At 41.6% G+C, this 22,637-nt stretch overlaps 1 protein-coding gene across 1 annotated transcript in view; it reads left to right on the top strand.

The window, feature by feature from the left end:
- grik1a (glutamate receptor, ionotropic, kainate 1a) overlaps positions 1 to 22,637 on the top strand; it is a 276,013-nt gene that overhangs the window by 231,712 nt on the left and 21,664 nt on the right. Inside the window, 2 exon segments of the mRNA XM_055644485.1 lie at positions 10,098 to 10,280; positions 10,282 to 10,324. Of these exon segments, the coding sequence (XP_055500460.1) occupies positions 10,098 to 10,280; positions 10,282 to 10,324 (226 nt within the window).

Here is a 22,637-nt window from a genome sequence, read left to right as displayed (position 1 = left end):
CAGAATAGTTTATCTCAAATCAAAGGCAAAGGTATCACACATTAACAAACCTAAATGTAGCACGCAATTATGTATAAATTGGTAACATTCATTTAGATAATATTACAGTAATTAACAAAACGTGCCACTGATTCTAAAGTACCAAGACAACATGTTCTTCCTAAGTTGCAATGTCTGCTCTTGAAATGTTCTGTGCTCTGAGAGAAACTAAATGGTGTCAACTCAATGAATGCATAAAACCTTCTTTAAGGCTTTGACTCATTATTGTAAGTTGGACAATGGACAGAAAACCTGAATTGTGATGTTAGTGTTCAAAGCCTCAAGCAAAACAGAGGAGAATCTATCTTACTGTTTTTTGTTGCAAGTTCTGATGGGACTTTGGGTATTGCAGTGTAACAGAATATTTTGGATATTATTACCACATCTTCCATTTTATAATTTAATTCGATCCGTGTTTTTCTCCCCGACACCCTCAGATGTAACAATACGTCCAGCTTGTGTCTATCTACTTCAATACTCCAATAATAAACCCTTCTATCTAGTTCACAATATTGAATGGTCTAAATTGCAATTTCTCCACTCCACTTGGCTTCTATGTACTTAACTTCAAGTCTCAGTCACTTTTCTGCCCCACTTCCTTATCGTCCTTTGCACCCATCTATATTGAACAGCATGAGAGTACTTCAGCAAAATAAATTCACTGATATTTTCATTAAACCCATGGCTGCAGTCTCCACCAGTACTACCTTCTGTATCTTCGCTTAAGTCATTTATGCATTGCGTCTCCCTTCATGCCATCAACAGTAGAGAAGCTATGAACTGCTTTATTCTCGGCTGACCTTCATAAACCCATTTGCTCTTTTGTGTCTCTTCTGACCATCTAAATCTCTCTCAACATTATCTCTGGCCAAATCTGATTAATTATCTGGAGATGGTTTTAGAACTGGTCATTCTTATTGTTTTTGGCTACTTGTCCATTTCTTAGTTTGCCTTCTCTCATTTTCTTCCACTGAGTGCCCCTATCTTGTAAACAACCTAGTATTAGTTTCTCTAAGGTTCTCTAAAATGCTGGAGAAACTCAGCGGGTGCAGCAGCATCTATGGAGCGAAGGAGATAGGTAACGTTTCGGGCCGAAACCCTTCTTCAGACTGTGCCTTCATTAGTTTCTCTAATGAAGGCACAATTTGTTGCTTGCTGATTGTCTGAGTTAGAATATATTTGAGTTTCTGTTGGCCCTTTGCTCCATTACTTACTGGGCAACCAACATTAGAAGCCTAGACTAATCTCATACATATCCTATCAGACTGCAGCAAAAGGCAATCCGTTTCTTTGATGAATGAAAGTTTCTGAGCCTTTGCCCATTGAAACACCTAGATAGGTGACAGGTAACTGGATATGGAAAAGCATAAAAAAGGAACTTTATGGTCAATGGAACAAAGCTTCAATAGGGTGATCTGAGAAAAGGTATGTTTTTAAAGAAATAATATAGAAGATTGAATTAAGAAATTGATGGAATATAAATGAGGAGGTTCTTTTAATTCAGCACTAGGTGTAATACAGTTCTGATCACTCAAAGGCAGACGTATTTGCAATTAGGAAAAACCACACAACAGGATCAGAAATCTAAAGCAACATCCTCCCTTATTTAATGAAGTTAGATAATGAGAACATGTTGATGTCTTCTCTTAAGTCTTCAATAACATGAGCAGGGTTCAAACTGTGGATCAGAGAAAGTTGTTGATTGTGGGCAAATTTTTAGCCAAACCTTGGGGGAGATGGGAAGATATGGATGGGGTGGGGGGGGGGGGGGGGGCTACAGTTAGAAATGAAAAGTAAAAAGCAAATCAAACTGATGTTTCTGGTGAACAGTAATAGAGATTGTTCAGATGGAACAATTGAAGGCGATTTATTCCTTTCTAGTGAGAGAGAGAAGCTTTTTTTCTATCATCTCATGGGATATCAATGCTGTAGAGAGGGCTCTATTCAACTTGTCTTTGTAAGTATGGTGGCAAGCCAGTCTTCAAGCAGCATCACAGTGTTTTTGTGATGAAAATGCTGCCAATTGATTGAGAACATATTTCTGTCCGAATTATCTTCTGAAAAGAAAGTGGACTGCATGGACATTTATTGTACCAGAAAACTTGTGAGATGGTTAATATGTGACAGATTCAGGTGAAAGGTTGAGGTTTATTATTGTTACATGTACTGAGGAACGGTGAAAAGCTTTGTTTTAAAGCTATCCATACAGATTAGCATACTATACATACATACAACCAGTTCCAACTCAATGCAATAGATAGAGCGATGGGGAAGATACTTGGTGCAGAATACAGTTCCTAGCATAGAGTCATCGAGTGATACAGTGTGGTAACAGGCCCTTTGGCCCAATTTGCCCACACCGGCCAACATGTCCCAGCTACACTAGGCCCACCTGCCCAGGTTTGGTCCATATACCCTCCAAACCTGTCCTATCTATGTACCTGCCTACCTGTTTCTTAAATGTTGAGATAGTCCCAGCCTTAACTGCCTCCTCTGGTAGCTTGTTCCTCATTCTCCTGCGCTCCAAGGAATAGAGTCGCAGCTTACTCAACCTCTCCCTATAGCTCAGACCCTCTAGTCCTGATAACATCCTTGTAAATCTTCTCTGTACCCTTTCCAGCTTGACAACATCTTGCCTATATCACGGTGCCCAGAACTGAGCACAATTGTGGAGCAACAGTTCCTCAGATAAAGTCCAATGTGCCCAGTGGGAGGCCATTCAAATGAATTGGTCAAAACTCAAAATTTACTATTTTGCTCAATTGCTGCATTCTGAAGATAGACCACGACGGCAGAAACTAATTTTTATAATCTTCAAGCACAAAATCAGCAACCAACAGTAAGACTTTTGAGCTTGGTGAACTGAATTAGCATACAGCACTGTTGCAGTTCTAGGTGACCCATATCCCTTGTGCTCCTTTCCCATATGACCAGTCCATCTAGATTCTCTCTCCCATTATCCATCTCCTATCCTCTCCCCACCTGATTCTATCAGCACATTATCCCTCCCTATCTGGTTTCACATCATCTTTCACCCTCCCCTTCCGCTGCCTGGCTGTCCATGCATCAAACTGCTGGAGGAACTGAATGGGTCAGGCTACATCTGTGGAGGGAAATGGACCGATGACATTTTGGGTCGGGACCCTTCTTCAAGACAACTTGAGATTTGAAGAAGGGTCACAACCCAAAATGTTATCTCCATTTCCCTCCATGGATGCTGCTTCACATGCTGAGTTCCTCCAGCAATTTGCTTTTGCTCAAGAATCCAGCATCTGCAGGCTCTTGTGTCTCCTTTTATTTCCTTACCTGTTTCTAGCTATAACCCACGCCCGCCTCTCCAAACTCCCCCCTCCCTCATGGGTCCCATTTGGCTCTCATTCGTCTGTTTCCACCTACTAGACCCTATAACCATATAACAATTACAGCACGGAAACAGGCCATCTCGACCCTTCTAGTCCGTGCCGAACACATAATCTCCCCTAGTCCCATATACCTGCGCTCAGACCATAACCCTCCATTCCCTTCCCATCCATATAACTATCCAATTTATTTTTAAATGATAAAAACAAACCTGCCTCCACCACCTTCACTGGAAGCTCATTCCACACAGCTACCACTCTCTGAGTAAAGAAGTTCCCCCTCATGTTACCCCTAAACTTCAGTCCCTTAATTCTCATGTCATGTCCCCTTGTTTGAATCTTCCCTACTCTCAGTGGGAAAAGCTTTTCCACGTCAACTCTGTCTATCCCTCTCATCATTTTAAAAACCTCTATCAAGTCCCCCCTTAACCTTCTGCGCTCCAAAGAATAAAGCCCTAACTTGTTCAACCTTTCTCTGTAACTTAGTTGCTGAAACCCAGGCAACATTCTAGTAAATCTCCTCTGTACTCTCTCTATTTTGTTGACATCCTTCCTATAATCAGGCGACCAAAACTGTACACCATACTCCAGAATTGGCCTCACCAATGCCTTGTACAATTTTAACATTACATCCCAACTTCTATACTCAATGCTCTGATTTATAATTAAAACCCTGTTTTAACTGTCCCTCTCACCTCTTTTTGCTGGCTATTTTCCCTCTACACTCTCAGTCCTGATGCAGGGTTTTGACCCAAAACATCACTCATCCCTTTGCCTGCACAGATATTGCTTGACCCGCTCGAGTTCCTCCAGCAGTTTATTTATCGTTCCAGATCAGTTGCCGTTACTTGTGACTGATTGTTTTGGCCATTGTACACAAAGAAACATTTCTTTCCTTTGTAGATTCACTAGATTGCTCTCTGGGGTAAGGTCTTAAAGTGATGGGGTTGTACAGCACATAAAGGAGCCCTTCAGCCCATCATATGCATGCTGACCTTTTTACCCATCTGCACTAATCCCATTTGCATGCATTAGGTCCAAATCCTCCTTTGCCTTATCAAATGTGTGTCTAAAAATGTCTTAAACACAATGAATGTATCTGACTTCACTCCCACCTCTTGCAGCAAATTCAAAATAACTCAGTGGAAAAAGAATAATTTCGCTCAACTCACTCGCAAAACTCCTTCCTCATATCTTAAATCTTTGGCTTCCTGGTTTCAAAACTTTTATCATGGATGCTGAGTATCTACCATAATCGCAGACTTTTATCATTTTATATCCATTCATCAAGCCACCCGTCAGCCTCCTTCGCTCCCGGGAAAACAACCCAGTTTATTAAATCTCTCTCCATAAATGATGTTCCACAATCCAGGCAACATCATGACACTACCTTCTTCCTGTAATGTGGTAACCAGCACTGCACACAGTACTTTATTTCATGAAGGTGCAACATAATGTCCCAACTTTTATATTTTATGTTCCACCCTCTAAAAGCAAGCATGCCATAGCCTTCTTCATTACCCAAACTACCTACGTTCAAGGAACTGCGGCATGAACCACAGGTCCCTCTGTTCATCAACATTCCTTAGCACCATACTATTTACTGCATTTGACTTCCTGAAATGTGTCATCTCGCACCTGCCAACACTCTGCCCAGCTCTCCATCTCGTTTATATCCCGTTGTAGCCTTCCTCTCTGTCCACAAGACCACAAACGTACTAACCATACCTCTTACATCCGTATTCAAGGTATTAATATATATCACCATCAACTGTGGTCCCATCACAGATCGAAGCAAACCACTGGTCAGAGACTTCCATTCAGAATCCTCACATACGTTAGAGACACAACTTGGAAACAGGCCCATAGGTTCACATCGCCCATTGATCACATGAACACTGGTTCTATGTTATCTCACTTTACCCACTAGGGGCAATTTACAGAAGACAATTATCCTACAAACCTGCACATTTTTCCAATGTGTGAGGAAGCCCGAGCACTCAAACAAATTCCTTGCGGTCACAGGGAAAACAGACAAACTCCACACAGACAGCACTCGTAGTCCCGATCGAACCCGGGCCTCTGGCGCTATGAGGCAGCAGGCCTACTGCTGTGCCACCTTGCCATTAACCTCTGTCTCCTATCCTGTCCCTTGCCTTTCCAAATGCACATACATCCTATCCCTTAGAATGTTCTCAAATCATTTATGTACACAGCCAAGAGCCTCACCAGATTGTAGTCATCTGGTTTATCCTTGCTGTCCTTAAATAAAGTATCAGCTATCCTCCAGTTCTGGCACCTCACCTGTGGCTAACAAAGATGCAAAAGTATTTGTCAGGGCCCCTTGCTTCTCAAAACAATGAATCTGGATAATTAGCCCTGAGGATTTATCAATATTTATGCATCCCATGACATCTGCTCCAGATTATACATTCACCTCTCTTCAGCACTCAGTATCTTTCACATCCTTCTCCATGTTGATTGCAAATGAGAAGTATTCATTTAGCATCTTGTCCACATTGCCTGGTTCTATACATAGATAATTACTTTGGTCCATAAGGGGACCCACTCTTACTCTTGTTATTCTCTAGCTCCTGATATACTTAAATAATGTCTTGGGATTCTCCTCAGTCTTACTTTCCAGGGAAATATCATTGCCCGTTTGCTCCCTCCTAATTTCTTGAAATCTCTCCTACATAATCTCAAAGAGACTCCTCTGATCCCATTTGCCAAATGCCAAATTACATTTATAACTTTATCGGCACCAACGCATGGCGCTACTTGTGTACGATCTAGGTTGTTTGAAAAACAAAGCATATCACTGTACCTCGGTACAGTAGGCACATGTGACAATAAAGTATTGCCCTGGACTTTTCACTCCCCTGCTGTGCATTAGAGCTAGCTAGTGCCATACACTTGGCTGTTGCTGCCACTTTCCTCAAAGGGCATGCCTTCCCACTTAAAATATCCAAAACAATATGCATGTTTACGAGGAGAATTACCACAGGGGACATCTGTACTTCCTACCTGCACCCACTTCCCTTTCTGGTGGCAATCCATCTTTTTTTTTCCTGTACCTGCTGCGTGAATAATTCGCTCAACATAACAAACACATTTGTGTAGGAATGAACTGCAGATGCTGGCAGATGCTGGCTTAAACCAAAGATAGACACAAAATAGGACTATTTTCTCCAGAGATGTTGCCTGACCCGCGGAGTTACTCCAGCGTTTTGTGTCTATATCAACCATCTTTTCTAAATACCGTTTTGTCAAATAGCGAGTCTATCCACAGCTCCAACTGCTGTGTGCAGTCTGACAGGAGCTGCAGCTGGACGCACTAACCTCGGTGATAATCTCTGGTGACATTGGAAATGCTCCTGACCTCCCACTGCCCCAACCTCGTGTCTGTTTTCCCCAGTTCCTTCAACTAAATGAAGGAAAGTAACTTCTAACCTGATCATTACTTACCCTCCCCACTGAAGTCCAATGTTCATCAGAGCCTTCACTTTTGACCCAAATAGTACAGCGCTTTGACCTCAAAACCCTTTCAAAATGGCCACTACCAAGATGCAATGGTAGAGTGGTCTGAAGAAGAGAGATTGAATAATAGTGATCAATATCCATTGGAATTTTGAAGAATGCAAAGTGACCTCATTGAAATGTCCAGGTCTCTGAGAATGGATTGCTTCGACAGATACTGAAAGCAGTTCCCTCTGGTTGAAGAGTTTGGAACTGGGAGGCAGTATCAAGATAATGGTTCGTCCATGTGGGAAAGCAGTAGATCTTTCTACACCTCATCAACGGCGGTCACTCGAAACGAGTATGACTGTCCTCTTTTGGGAGGTCAGTTGTGCATGACTTTGTTTAACGTGGGGAGACTGGTGCACAGACAGCCACCACACGGTTCTTGACAGATCTGGGTCAGGATCCAGTGGCAAGACGACTGGGGACCCTTTCCTGCTGCAGCCTTCATCCGCCTTCCCTCCGTTGTGACGCTCCACTAAAGTCAGCCATCATCCTCTGCCTGTTCCACCGTTGAGGTCATGGTTGAATTTCTCTTTGTCAGGGACCTTCCCCTCGACCTTACTGCCATGGGTGGCCCTACCAGGAGCACAGCTCCAGACGCCATCGCTCTCAGGATCTCAGGACCACACAAGCTTTTCCACCACGACAAGGTGACAAGAGTACTGTGAGTACCTATGAGCAGTGTGTCCAGCTGCAGCTCCTGTCAGACCCCACAGAGTGTTTGGAGCTGTGGATAAAAATAATAATAATAATAATAAATTTTATTTATGGGCGCCTTTCAAAAGTCTCAAGGGCACCTTACAGAATTTAACAGTAAATAACATATAATCGGAGTAAAATAAATAATAAAGACATCACCAATACACAAATTAAAGACAGAATTCAATCCAAAGACAAAAAAAATCAAAAACACAATGTGAAGAGAGAGCAGCGGCAGCTAAACCGCGTCAGCGTACACTCTCCCTTCCAACAGCCATCTTGGACACAAACTAAAATAATCACACACACAAAAATCATCCCCCCACAATGGTTACCACTGTGGGGGAAGGCACAATGTCCAGTCCCCATCCCCAGTTCTCCCAAAGTCAGGCCTATTGAGGCCACCGCTATTGCCTCTATGGAGGCCCGATGTTCCTGGCCGTTCTCGCCGGGTGCTGTTGCCCCAGCGTCGGGAGAGTCCTCTCAGCGGCTGGGCCACCTGGAACATTATTACAATGTTGTAAATATAGAAACATAGAAACATAGAAATTAGGTGCAGGAGTAGGCCATTCGGCCCTTCGAGCCTGCACCGCCATTCAATATGATCATGGCTGATCATCCAACTCAGTATCCCGTACCTGCCTTCTCTCCATACCCTCTGATCGCCTTAGCCACAAGGGCCACATCTAACTCCCTCTTAAATATAGCCAATGAACTGGCCTCGACTACCCTCTGCGGCAAAGAGTTCCAGAGATTCACCACTCTCAGTGTGAAAAAAGTTCTTCTCATCTCGGTTTTAAAGGATTTCCCCCTTATCCTTAAGCTGTGACCCCTTGTCCTGGACTTCCCCAACATCGGGAGCAATCTTCCTGCATCTAGCCTGTCCAACCCCTTAAGAATTTTATAAGTTTCTATATTTGATAAGATCTTTTCAATTCTCCAGTATGAGAGAGATGCTGGTGTTCAGCTGTTGAATATATTCAATGCTGAGATTGGTAGATAAATACAGTTGCAGAACACTGGAATATGAAAAAATACAGACATTTTGGAGGAACTTGCCAGTCAACCAGGACTTTCTGTGGAAAGAGAACCCAGTCAATGTTTTGGGTCAGCAGCCCTTTCTTTGAAAGAGGAGGGGAGGGAGGGGGAGGGAGGGGGAGAAAGGAGAGTGGGGGATTGTTCAAGATTGGAGAATTCAATGTTCATACCGTTGGGTTGGAGTCTACTCAAGCAGAATATGAGGTGATGTGCCTCCAGTTTGTGTGTGGCCTCACCCTGACAATGGAGGAGGCCCAGGACAGAAAGGTCAGTATAGCAATAGGAAGGGGAGTTATAATGGTTAGTAACTGGGAGACCAAGTAGGCCTTGGTAGACCGAGCGCAAGTGTTCAGTGAAAAGATCGCCGCGTGTTTGCTTGATCACGCTGATGTACAGGAGGCCACTTTGGGTACATCCGGTGCAGTAGATGAGGTTAGAGGAGGTTCACATGAACCTCTATCTCATTAGGAAACAGTACTGGTGTCCCTAGATGGAGGTAAGAGAGGAAGTATAGGGACAGGTGTACCCACATTGGCTGCCAGTATCTCACCACAGTGACTGAACGTCAAAAGCTCTATTTTGCCCTGAACATTTTAAAGGTTTTACTGCAACTGAACACATTTGCCTGCACATGGAAGTTCACAATTATCTGGAATTGGTGCATCGCAGGTTCTCTTGATTGATTCTTGAACAAGGAAGAATTAAGGAAGATGGGTCTGCACTCAAAATCATGTTTCAATAAAATAACATTTTCTTGAAACAATAGAATAACATTTAAAATACACTACTGGATGGTCAGGGGGGGGGATGGGAAATTTAACACAGTTGTGAATCCCTCCAATTCTTTCTCCCAGTGCCACGGGTGGTCAGTTATCAATATATTTTATGCAGAAAATAAAATAATTTTGGACTTTGTGAAATCGACGAGTGGTGGGAATATAAATGTTTGATGAAGCGAAACAACCATAATCTTATTGTAGCAGAACAGGATTAAAGGACTTGCTCTTAAATTTCCTGTTCCTGGTAATGGAGGTTATAAATCCAAGTGCGTTTTCATGGGGATGTACAAGAAGCATTTGTCTGCTGCAAATAATTGGGATTGTCAGCTTTCCTCTGTACCACTGATGCTGTTATTCCAGGTGATCAATAAAACCACTAGAAAATGCAAAAAAAACCCCATCAGAAGCTGATTGATTTGCTAGATAAATGTCAAATAAAATTTAATGTCTAAAATAAAATAAACATATATATTGATCGAGAAGAAAATAAGGAAGCAATCACCAACACTCTTGATTAAACCTTTTCAAAGAAGTTCAAGTCTGTGAGAATTAGTGATTGAATGAAATGAAAGTGGATCACAATAATCTGATGCTGCAATTAGGCATGTGGCTCTTGTGGCTGAGGCCCCGCAAATAAACACTACTTTACATTTTACAGAAATCAAAAATCTCAACCTATGAGAAAATGTGGGCGTTCATGAACAGTCGAAAGCAAACTGCTTTCCTGAAGAAAAATGAAGAGGGAATTCAACGTGTTCTCACCACTGACTATGCCCTTCTGATGGAGTCAACCAGTATTGAATATGTCACCCAGCGAAACTGCAACCTGACGCAAATTGGAGGGCTCAATTGACTCCAAAGGATATGGCGTTGGAACACCTATAGGTAAAATGCTGACTTAAACCTTAAATTTCTAATCAAAAAGTATGGATTCAAAATCCAATTATAAAGAAAAATAGGTGCAGGAAATCACACACATTTGTTCATTTCACAACAGCAAAGCCTATGAGGTTCCTGGGTTTTGAGATCAGAAATAAATATGCTTTCCTTCTAGAGATAGAGAACTCCATTTTTACTTTGCCCTTTCAGTTAAATATGAATGTAAGTAGTATTGAGATATTCCAGTAAAGGAGACTTGGTATTCATCTTGAAGTAAAAGGGATGAATAAATTTAAATCACAATGTCTTTTGAATCATTTTTAACACGGGTCCTATCAAATATCCATAAATTGGATTATTTGTTCTGCACCATCAGAGTCATGCTTCAGGCTGAATGATGAGAACATTAACACGCAATTAAGAAAGAAATCAGGAGGGAAAAATTGAGACATGAGATAGATTTGGTGGATAAGCGAAGAAGAATCTTAAGAGATACTGCAAGTATATTTAGAGCAAAAGAGTAACTAGGGAGAAGAAAGGTTCCTCTGAGGATCAACCTGCTCATCTATGCATGAAGCCGCAGCAGATAAGCAAGGTCTTAAATTAATACATCTCATCTGTATTTACTGGAGAATATTATGGAAGCTAGGAAGCTGGGGAAGAGAACTAATATCTTGAATATAGAAATTGCAAAAGAGTTGATGTTGGCTGACCTGAGACACGTAAAAGATGGTTAAATCCCTGGGGCCTGTTGGGTTTTTTTCTGATGCAGTCAACCAGTATTGAATATGTCACCCAGCGACTTTATAAGAAGCAGAGGAAGAAATTGCCTGGGCCCAGACACCGTGAGATAAGCCCGCACCTGAAATATTGTGTGCAGATCAATTGACCATGCCATTGGTGGGATTGCTAGCGAAAGTGCAGAAAAGGTTCACAAGGACGTTGCCAGGACCAAATGGGTTGTTCATAAGGAGAGTCTGGATAAGCTGGGACTGTTTTTCTTGGAGTGAAAGAGGCTGAGAGTTGACCATATAGAGGTTATAAAATCAGGAATGACACAGACAAAGTGAACGGTCACAGTCGTTTTCCCAGGGTAGGGGAATCTAAACTAGTGGGCAGGGGACAAAGGGATGAAGAGAAGGATTTAAAGAGCATCTGATGGGCACGTTTTGTTCCATGTAAAGGTGCTGGGTCTACGGAACGAGTGGTCAGAAGAAATGGTAGAGGTGGATACAGTTACAGCGTTGAAGACATATGCACAGGTTCATGGATAGGAAAGATTTAGAGGAACATGGGTCAAATATATGGGGAAGGCAGGAGAATAATTTTGAGGGAAAGATAGATCAACCATGATTGAATGGCAGAGTAGACTCAATGGGCTAAATGGCCTAATCCTGCTCTTATGACATATAAACAAGAACAAGTAATTGCAGCTGGCTCAGAAATGCCTCGGTTGGCATGGACAAGTTGAGCCGAAGGGCTTGTTTTCAACCAGTATTAACATCCCTTTAGTATGTTAATACTGGATTAATATTGATAAACGGTTCAAGCTATTTTTGACAAATAATGTTATGCTGTAAATTCTTGGTGCTAATTTTGTTTCTATTGCCTTTATTTCTGTTCATTTTGTTCTTAAATTTGTTATTTTTTAGTATTTTGTTTGAATTGAAAATTGGTCAAATAAAGCAAATATTAATGCAGTTTTAAGTAAGCAGAAGATTCTTAATTTTGCTAATTACTGGAAAGAACATAATCAAAATAACAATCAAAATTATAGAAGGGTGAAAAATTAATATGTTTATTATTTAACATTTTCTTCCTGCAATGAATTATGTAATTAATATTTATTTGTTCACGCTACAAGGGCATCACTGGTAATGCAAGCACACTGTTTTTAAATAATTCCCCTTGAATTAAAGAAGCTATTAAGAGTTCCCCAATTGGTCAACTATTATTGTCAGTAATCCTGACACTAGTTTTGAGCCTAGATTTGGGTGGCACGGTGGTGCAGCAGTAGAGCTAGTGTCATACAGCGCCAGAGACCCGGTTCGATCCTGATTGCGGGTTCTTGTCGTAACGGAATTTATACGTTCTCCCCGTGACATGCGTGGGTTTTCTCCAAGATCTTCGGTTTCCTCCCACACTCCAAAGACGTACAGGTTTGTAGGTTAATTGGCTTGTCCTTAGTGTAAATTGTCCCCAGTGTGTGCAGGATGGTGTTAGTGTGCTGGTCAGTGAGGACTCGGGGGGGCCGAAGGAACTGTTTCCGTGCTGTATCTTTAAACTAAACTAATGTTTGTTTAATTACATGAAATTAATCTATAATCGGATTCAAACTTCCAGCTTCAAATTAATGTTCCAGCCCATTGTTTTTAGTAACTTAAAAACAATGACAATCATATCCCAAAATGTCAAATTTATTGGCATTTAATTTTTTTGTTCGACAAAGATCCACATTGTTAAACCTAACATTTCTTGAGGCAAATTTATGTTGTTTTCAACTCTAATCACAATTTTCTAGGTGGAACAATTTCCGTGTGCACTCGTCGTTTTGTATTAGTTTTATTTTGAAATTACAATTTTTTTTTGTTTTCATTGAGGCATTGTCACGGAAATTTCATCGCAAGTGAAAATATAATTTAATAGCGTGGATACACCATTTTTGAACAATATCAATTGCTATATTTACTTGAGTTTTTGTTGGTTTTTATCAACTGAGTTCTGTTAATAATATTGTCTAGTGAAACTTAATTTTCTTGTCTGTGGAAAACTAAATGTAAAATATTGATCAAAGATTATTAAGACTTAACATTACATCTGATCACTCAATATGTCTAATGGTTTCCAGTCGGCAAAGCTGGAGAGTTAATATGGTGATGTCAGGATGGGACAACTTGATCAATTTGATCATAGCTCCTGCGCTCACTGAATGACTTCAGTACCAGGAAATGCCACTTTATCAATGTTTTCAATATCCCTGCATTGTTGATTCTCTTTACCTCCTTTACCTTGACTCCATCCAAGGACCCAAACAGTCTTTCCAGGTGAGGCAGAGGTTCACTTGCACCTCCTCCAACCTCATCTACTGTATTCGCTGTTCCAGGTGTCAACTTTTCTACATCGATCAAGCGCAGGCTCGGTGATCGTTTCACTGAACACCTCGGCTCAGTCCGTCTTAACCTACCTGATCTCCCGGTGGCTCAGCACTTCAACTCCCCCTCCCATTCCCTATCTGACCTTTCTGTCCTGGGCCTCCTCCATTGTCAGAGTGAGGCCCAGCGCAAATTGGAGGAACAGCACCTCATATTTCGCTTTGGGTAGTTTACACCCCGGCGGTATGAACGATGACTTCTCTAACTTCAGATAACCCTTGCTTTCTCTCTCCATCCCCTTCCCCTTCCCAGTTCTCTCACTAGTCTTACTGTCTCCGACTACATTCTATCTTTGTCCCGCCCCCTCCCCTGATGTCGGTCTGAAGAAGGGTTTCGACCCGAAACGTCGCCCATTCCTTCTCTCCAGAGATGCTGCCTCACCCGCTGAGTTACTCCAGCATTTTTTGTCTGCCTTGTTGATTCTCTTGATCTTTGTAACCATTCCTAGGACCACAACCCTTCGAGTTTCTGAATTCCTCCACATTTGCTGTTACCTAGCTCTGATTTACGTAGCAGTCACCTGTGGAACACATCACTTGAATTCGTTGCTTAATATTTTCTGCCTCGTTTTTTTCCTTTCCTCCACTAAACCACTTGAGGAACTAAACAGGTGCGCACAGTTACAATGTAATTCCCGTGAATTCAATATCTGGCCAACAGCAATTCAAGCGAGTTTGCATTGATTAAACCATCACCTGGATTTCTTAAAGTGGCTGCTTTGTGGGAGTAACTGGTGGTAGGAGGTGTTCAAAAGACCTTGGCATCGGACTGGGAAAAGCTATTGAGAGCAGCTGCCCTGATTTTGACACAATTCTGGAAGACAAAATAAAGAAGAGGGGAGAGTTTACCCAAAGGAAACGAGAAGCCTTCCAAGCTGGAGTCTCATAACAACAATTGAGGACACTCTAAGAAATCCAGATGCTAGAATGCAAAAGAGAATCGCATTTAATTACCTCACACACTTAGCCAAAGTCAGTGACCACATCAGCACGCACCATTTTCCACCACTGCACTATAATCTTCACTCAATGCTTACCTGATCCAATACATCCCCCTCACTCACAAAAATAACAGTCTATCATTCTTGGCTGGGTCACCATTCATACAGTCTAATATGGGATTTAACTCAGATTCCACTATTTGCACCCCTTGGTTTTCTCCAATTAACGTGTTCCCAGCCAGGTTAGTACCTCTACCCTTCTGCTCTCGCACCCAAAACATCTGCCATTCAGCCCCTCCTTATCTGGAACTGCCTATCGCTTGCCAGCTCTTATCCCACCCCTTTCCCTCCCTCACCAGCTATTTCCCCTCAGTCTGACGACGGCTTCTGACCTGAAACTCCATCTCTCCATATCTTCTAAAGATGATGTCTGACCTGCTGAGTTCCTCCGAAGTCAATCAGCGTACATTTCCAGCATTGTAGGCACTCCAGCCAAACACATAACATGACGCCAACGCAGTTTACTCTTTCTTCCTAAAACTGCAACAGCAGCCAGAGATCAACAGCACCCAATGGCTCATCAACCACTCAAGGACAAATAGTGACCATTATAGAAGAATCATCATTAAGGCCATGGCCAGCAGTGGTCCAGAGAATGCACAATATGTTTGCACCTTCCCATTTCCATGTCATCCCACAGGCCCTCCTGATTCATGAGCTGCAGATGGTGCATGCGTGCAAATTGAACACATAGCATCCGTTAGCCGGATTGCCAAAGCCATATTTGGCAGCATTGGCCATACATCAATATTGCACAAGAATTAGTATCACAATCTGTCTATTCAGCATACATCTGTTGAGTATTAGCATCCAACACAGCCTTTGACTGTGGCAGATGGTGCAATCATGCAAAAGATTTACATGTGCACGTTGCAAGTCAATACAGCACTTGTAACACCAAACATCAAACTCTTCAGATTTCAATTCCATGACCAAAGACATTGAAACAGCTTTTGGTTACCCCCCCTTGATACCTTGTTTAGTTACCTTGCTGTGATGACCAATAAAGCCCTGTGTCATTGCATCTCTGTTATTGAAACAAACGGTGTTTTAATTTTTTTGTTCAAGAGGAATCATATGCTCAGATAACTCTAAGCATCCAAATGGTCGTGGCACCTGAGATTTTCCAGATAAACCTCCACAACATATGGGAGCAAAGGCTTGAAAAAAGTCATTATTTGTAGCTTGAGGCAAAGCTTAGGAATGGGATCATGTTATGGCCAGGCCTTAAATTAATTTGATTTTCATTTTCAAGCATTAAATCAAAGGCGAGTAGAGATTTATGCTGATAAAAATTGGCACTTTTATTCTGTAGGAAATGAATATTACCTGGAATCACAAAGTACCATCATAAGGATTAAATCAAACCACTTTGATATTTTTGTTCCTTCACTCCCAGCTGAATTATAATTAACTCAGTCCAAATGTCATGGAGTCATACAGTGCTCCGTTCTCTGACCGTGTGAAGGTACTCTTCTTCACCACCCTATCGAGCTGCAATGCCATTTTCAGGGAACTATATACTTTTATTCCTGGATCCTTCAGCTTTAAAACATTTCCCAGAACCTTACCATTCACCGTGAAGGTCTTGCCCTGGTTTTCTTCCCAAAATGCAATACCTCGCACTTTTATACTCCAGGAGTTGGCAGTCTACCTGATAATGCCCTTACAAATAAGTAAAGATAAGTAATGATTCCTTCAAAAAGCATAGGTGTTAGTCATAGGCTGCTTCAAAGTAGATTCATGTTATGCGGTTCCTCTTACTTTACATAATGGACTATCTTCTCATTTTAGTCTATTTTATCTAACATGAAATCACTTTCACCTGACTAACGTTTGTAACTTCCTCAACTACTTGCTCTAGCACTTCATTTCATGTATGAACCACCTACTGTGTGAAAACGTTACCCCGCAGGTTCTTATTAAACCTTTTGCATGTAACCTTAAACTTATTTCCATTAGTCTTGATGCCCCAAACCTGCGAAAGAGACTATGTGTGTTCACCCATTCTATTATCCCCATATCTATCTACCTCCATGGATTCACTCCTCATTCCTAGCCTGCCCAATCTCTCCACTTAAGGAATGAGGAGGACTTCTACTTCCAACCATTCTACAACATTCCCCATGGCCCTATCGTTCACTGCAAGTGTCCCACCATGATTTGACTTCCCAAAATGCAATACCTTGCACTTATCAGAATTAAACTCCATTTGCAACTCCTTCGACCATTTATCGTTGGTCAAGATCTTTCTGTAATTCTTGATAACCATCTTCACTGTCTATAGTGATATAGGATATCCCCTATTTCAGTATCATCTGCAAACTTACTAAACATGTCTTGTATTTTCTCATTGAGATCGATGACAAATAACAGTGGCCCCAGCATCAATCCCTGATGCACAGCATTAGTCACAGACATCCAGTCCAAAAAATACATTTCAACTATCATCCTACTATCAAGTCAATTATGCATCCAATTAGCCAGCTTTAGTTTAGAGATACAGATAGAGCAGAAACAGGTCCTGCGGCCCACCGAGTCCACGCAGACCAGCGATCCCTGTGCACTAACACGATCCTACACACACTAAAGACAATTTACAATTATACCAAGCCAATTAACCTACAAACATGCATGTCTTTGGAGCGTGGGAGGAAACCTGGTGAAAACCTTTCAGTGCTGCCTACCACATAGAACCTTATCAGAGGCCTTGCTGGTCCATATAGACTATATCTACTGCCATGCCCTTGTTGACTTGTTTACTTCTTCAAAGAACTATAACATTTGTGAGGTACTGTCTCTCATAAAAACCATGCTGATTATTCCCCAATCAATTCTACTGCATGTATGTTTTATCCCTCAGAATTCCCTCCAGTAACTTATCAACTGTACTGTCAGGCCTAATACTCTTAGTCCCCAGATTTTTCTGCAGCCTCCTGTCTTCTGGCACTTCACCCTTGATTAGTAGCTTCCCACAGTGTTCTGGGATATACTGGACCAGGCCCCAGAAATTTAACTACCTTCATATGCTTTAAGATGTTCAGCAGCTCCTTGACTGCAATGCAGGAAATCCCCAAGATATCCCAATTGACATTCCTACATTCCTACACTACTCTTCATGTCTTTCTCCATAGTAAAATGAAAGGAGAAATAATCATTGAGGACCACGCCCATCTCATGCAGCCATTCACAATGGTCTCTGATAGACCCTATTCTCTCCCTAGTTGCTCGTTTTCTCGTAATGAACAGAACATCTCTTTGAATTCTCTTAATTTTCTCTGCCAAAACTATACCATTGCCCCATTTTGTCCTTTAATGTCCTTCTTAAGTATACTCCTGCATCTCCTATACTCCTCCAAGTATTCAATTGATCCCAGCTGCTTGCACCTGACCCATGTTTCCTTTTCTGACCAGAGCCTCAACATGTCTTGTCATCCAGGTACTCCTGTCTGTCTGATCAGCCTTCCTCTTTGATCACAAAAAATCACATTCAAGGAAAATTGCTAAGATTCCAAAATTATGATGCAACTTGAGCTACTTGAGCACAACTAATAGAGCAATTAAATAATTACATTTTTTTTTAATGTATTTTAGTATATCCCCTCTGTGATTTTTTTTTTTAAGCATTTGTTTTCAGTTATTTTCTCCAGAATGCTTTGATGTTTTGATTTAATTTTGTTGGGCTTTGAAATTAGAATGTCAAGTCCATTCCTTGTTCACATGCTACATTCACTTTCTACTAGTTTTCTATACCAGGTCCATCCTTGACAATTTAGGTCTTAATGTCAGTAAAATTACTCTCCCTGAAACCTGATGTATTGCATTGGTGCATAATCTATCATGAACAGCACCAGCTCTAATATGTGATTATTGAATGTTATGAATTCCCCAGTTTATCCCTTGTTTACTGGGATAGATATTCCTTCAAAATATGTTCTATCAGTATTTATTTGAATCTAGGCTCTCTGTTGGAGCTAAGGTATTAAGTGTCCCATTAATCTGGCTTTCATTTTTCTTTACTGACTGTGTCTTCATTAATGCAAATAATTTCCTGTCAATTTCTTTGAGCTATGGAAGTGACTAGTTATCAATTACCATCCCAATGAAGTCAGTCCTTAACCAATGTCAAAGCTAATAACTTTTTAATAACTTTCGATCCTTCATCGGTTTATTTCAACATTTCTTCATAATTACTTTAAATCTATTTCCCAGTTTTTACTGCTGCTCTGATTTTTTTTATTTAACACAAAGCTACAAGTCACCAGTTTATTACTATTTAAGAGCCATAGAAATGTACAGATTGGAAATTGCTCACCAAGCCTAAGTGTACCTGCGCCCTGATTAGGTGCCTGACCTGTACTTGTTCAAACATTCTTTAAACATTTCTCAGTAGCTTGCTTCATATTTCCTTTAATTTACACATCAAAGTAGCATGTTGCTGAAAATCCTAATTTACATTAATCACACTTTAATCCCATTTTTTAAATTCTCCCCATCTTCTCATCAACTCTGCCAGATGCTACCATCCACCATCACACAAGGGGTAATTTATAGACAATAGACAATGGGTGCAGGAGTAGGCCATTCGGCCCTTCAAGCCCTTCAATGTAATCATGGCTGATCATCCCCAATCAGTACCCCGTTCCTCCCTTCTCCCCATATCCCCTGACTCCGCTATTTTCAAGAGCCCTATCTAGCTCTCTCTTGAAAGCATCCAGATAACCTGCCTCCACCGCCCTCTGAGGCAGAGAATTCCACAGACTCACCACTCTCTGTGAGAAAAAGTGTTTCCTCGTCTCCGTTCTAAATGGATTACTCCTTATTCTTAAACTGTGGCCTCTGGTTCTGGACTCCTCCAACATCGGGAACATGTTTCCTGCCTCTAGCGTATCCAAACCCTTAACAATCTTATATGTTTCAATGAGATCTCCTCTCATCCTTCTAAACTATAGTGGCCAATTAACCCACTTTGCCTTTGTGTGCAGTTTGCACATTCTCCCTGTGACCGCCTATGTTTCCTCCAGCACTGTAGACAGCATCCAAGGTCAGGATTGAACACGATTCACCGACGGTACTAGGCAGCAGATCTACCAGCTGCGCCACCGTGCCTCCCTTAATTTGACTAAAATTGTTTGGTTTTTCAAGGTTGCAATAATCCCCATTAATCTTTTTTTTTCAATCATGAATGTTTATCCCAAAAAGTGTCTGTAATTTTAAAATAGCTGCTGCCATTTCTTATGTTTAAAACTCACCATATCCAAAAAATTGTTGTGGCTTTCATGCATACCACCGCAACGGAATGCATTTTAATACCATGGTTTCTTGATCAAAGCTTTAGTTAATCCTTTCATTACAGCGTGGTTACAGATAATTGATCGCACTATCATGGATATCATAAAATTAATCCATGATTATCCATGCATTAAACCTAATATCCTGTAATCAGCAAACACACTGAGAAAATGACTATATAACAATATCTGTTTTAAATTCAAACATGGGAAACAAAAATATTGGGAAAAATTCATATTGCGACACTTTTCAAGGCATCAAATATTTCAGTTCAAGATGACCAACTACTTAAGTTACATTACGTTTGTAAGTCGGAATCTTCTTAAACGGTTTAAAAATGCAAATTCCAATGTGAAAAATAACAATTCAAGATCGCTAGGCACAAAAAGCTGGAGTCTGAAGAAGGGTCTCGACCCGAAACGTCACCCATTCCTTCTGCTGAGATGCTGTCTGTCCCGCTGAGTTACTCCAGCTTTTTGTGTCTATCTTCGGTTTAAACCAGCGTCTGCAGTTCCTTTCCGCACAATTCAAGATCGTTTATATGTTAGTGTCTCTTTTCAATGGATAACAAATTCAACTCCTTCCATATTTTCTTTAAAAGTGTATCTACACCCTGATTAGGAGCATGATCTGTACTTGTTCAAACATTATTGAAACATTTCTCAGTAGCTTGCTTCACATTTCATTTAATGTACACATCAAAGTAGCATGTTGTTGAAAATCCTGTCATTTATATTTACACGTTTTCCATGGTTATTCTCTTCATCTAGTACCTATAAAATATATTAAAAACAATGCTATATACTGTCAGTATTCTTTGTTTGCCAAAAGCAACATTTGGTGATTAAGAAATACTGCAGAAAGCAACATAAATGTATTTTGAGAGGTTATTTTCACTGTAGTGGTTTTTTAATGTTCAGACAACCTGCTCTATTGCTACAAGTCATTGTGATGAATGATGACTAAATTAATATTCACCAGGATGTTACCAGCACTCAAGGGGGCCTGAATTATAAGAGGCTGGTAGACAGGGACCTCCTACCTGCAGCGTAGGAGTCTGAGGAGTGACATTTTTAGATATAGAACATAATCAGAGGCATAACTCAGGTGAATGGTCTCAGTCTTTTTACGAGGATACAGTCAAGAACTAGAAGGCAGATATTTAAGATGAGAGGGGAAAGATTTAGAAGTGACCTGAGGGGCAATTTCTTCATGCATAGTGTGGTGCTTACATGGAACGAGCTGCCAGAGGAAACTGTAGGAACAGGTGCATGATGACATTTAAAAGACATTTGGATAGGTACATGGATAGGAAATGTTTACAGGAATAGGGGAAAATTGGACTATTTCAGCTATAAAACCCAATCAGCATGGACGAGTTGGGCTGTAGGGCCTTTTCCCATGCTATATGGGTCTATGACATGGACTCTCTAAATACCATGATAATTATGGAATTCATCCATTTCACCAGTAACTTCCATCCGGCACACAAATACACCTGGACCATTTCCAACATCTCCCTTCCGTTTCTAGACCTCACTATCTCCATCGCAGGTAACAGACTACTGACTGACATCTACTACAAACCCACTGACTCCCATGGCTATCTGGACTACACTTCTTCCCACCCTGCTTCCTGTAAGGACTCTATCCCCTACTCCCAGTTCCTCCATATACGCCGCATCTGCACCCAGGATGAGGTGTTCCAAACCAGGGTATCGGAGATGGCCTCATTCTTTAGGGAACAGGGATTCCCCTCTTCGAATATAGATGAGGCTCTCACCAGGGTCTCTATATCCCACAGCCCCGCTCTCTATATCCCTCATCCCCCCCACTCGTACCAATGACAGAGTCCCCCTTGTCCTCACCCATCCAGATACAACAGATAAACCTCTGACATTTTCGCCACCTCCAACAGGATCCCACCACTGGCCACATCTTTCCATTTCCTCCCCTTTCGGCTTTCTGTAGAGACCGTTCCCTCCGTAACTCCCTGGTCAATTCGTCCCTTCCCACCCAAACCACCCCCTCCGCTGGTACTTTCCCTTGCAACCACAGGAAATGCTACACTTGTCACTTTACCTCCCCCCCTCGACTCCATCCAAGGACCCAAGCAGTCTTTCCAGGTGAGGCAGAGGTTCACCTGCACCTCCTCCAACCTCATCTATTGCATCCGCTTTTCCAGGTGTCAGCTGCTCTACATCGGTGAGATCAAGCGTAGGCTTGGCGATCACTGCGCCCAACACCTCTGCTGAGTTCGCAATAACCGAATACTTAAAGGCTTGGATATCTCCCGGTGGCTCAGCACTTCAACTCCCCCTCCCATTCCGAATCCGACCTTTCTGTCCTGGGCCTCCTGCATGGCCAGAGTGCATCCCCCCGTAAATTGGAGGAGCAGCACCTCATATTTCGCTTGCGTAGTTTACACCCCAGCATTATGAACATTGACTACCAATTTCAGGTAGTCCTTGCTTTCTCCCTCCTTCCTCTCCCCTTCCCAGCTCCCACAGCCCACTGTCTCCGCCTCTTCCTTTCTTTTTCACGCCCCCCCCCCCCCCCCCCCCCACATCAGTCTGAAGAAGGGTCTCGACCCGAAATGTCACCTATTCCTTCGCTCCATAGATGGCTATCTCACCCGCTGAGTTTTTCAGCATTTTGTCTACATTCGATTTTTCCAGCATCTGCAGTTCTTTCTTAAACATTATGGATTAAATAATCAGTTGGACAACTATAGTTGATCCATTAAGATATTTCTTGGTGACCATTTAAGCATCTAATTGTTTTGTCAAATATTTCATGGATTTTACTAACATTAACTATTCTTAGACATCTATTCATAAGGTCATAAGATCATAAGTGCTCGGAGCAGAATTAG

The sequence above is a fragment of the Leucoraja erinacea genome, chromosome 13, assembly GCF_028641065.1.
Source record: "Leucoraja erinacea ecotype New England chromosome 13, Leri_hhj_1, whole genome shotgun sequence".
In the NCBI taxonomy this organism is placed as follows: Eukaryota; Metazoa; Chordata; class Chondrichthyes; order Rajiformes; family Rajidae; genus Leucoraja; species Leucoraja erinaceus.
The sequence above is the reverse complement of the archived record's forward strand: the minus strand, read 5'-3'. Positions and strand labels throughout refer to the sequence as shown.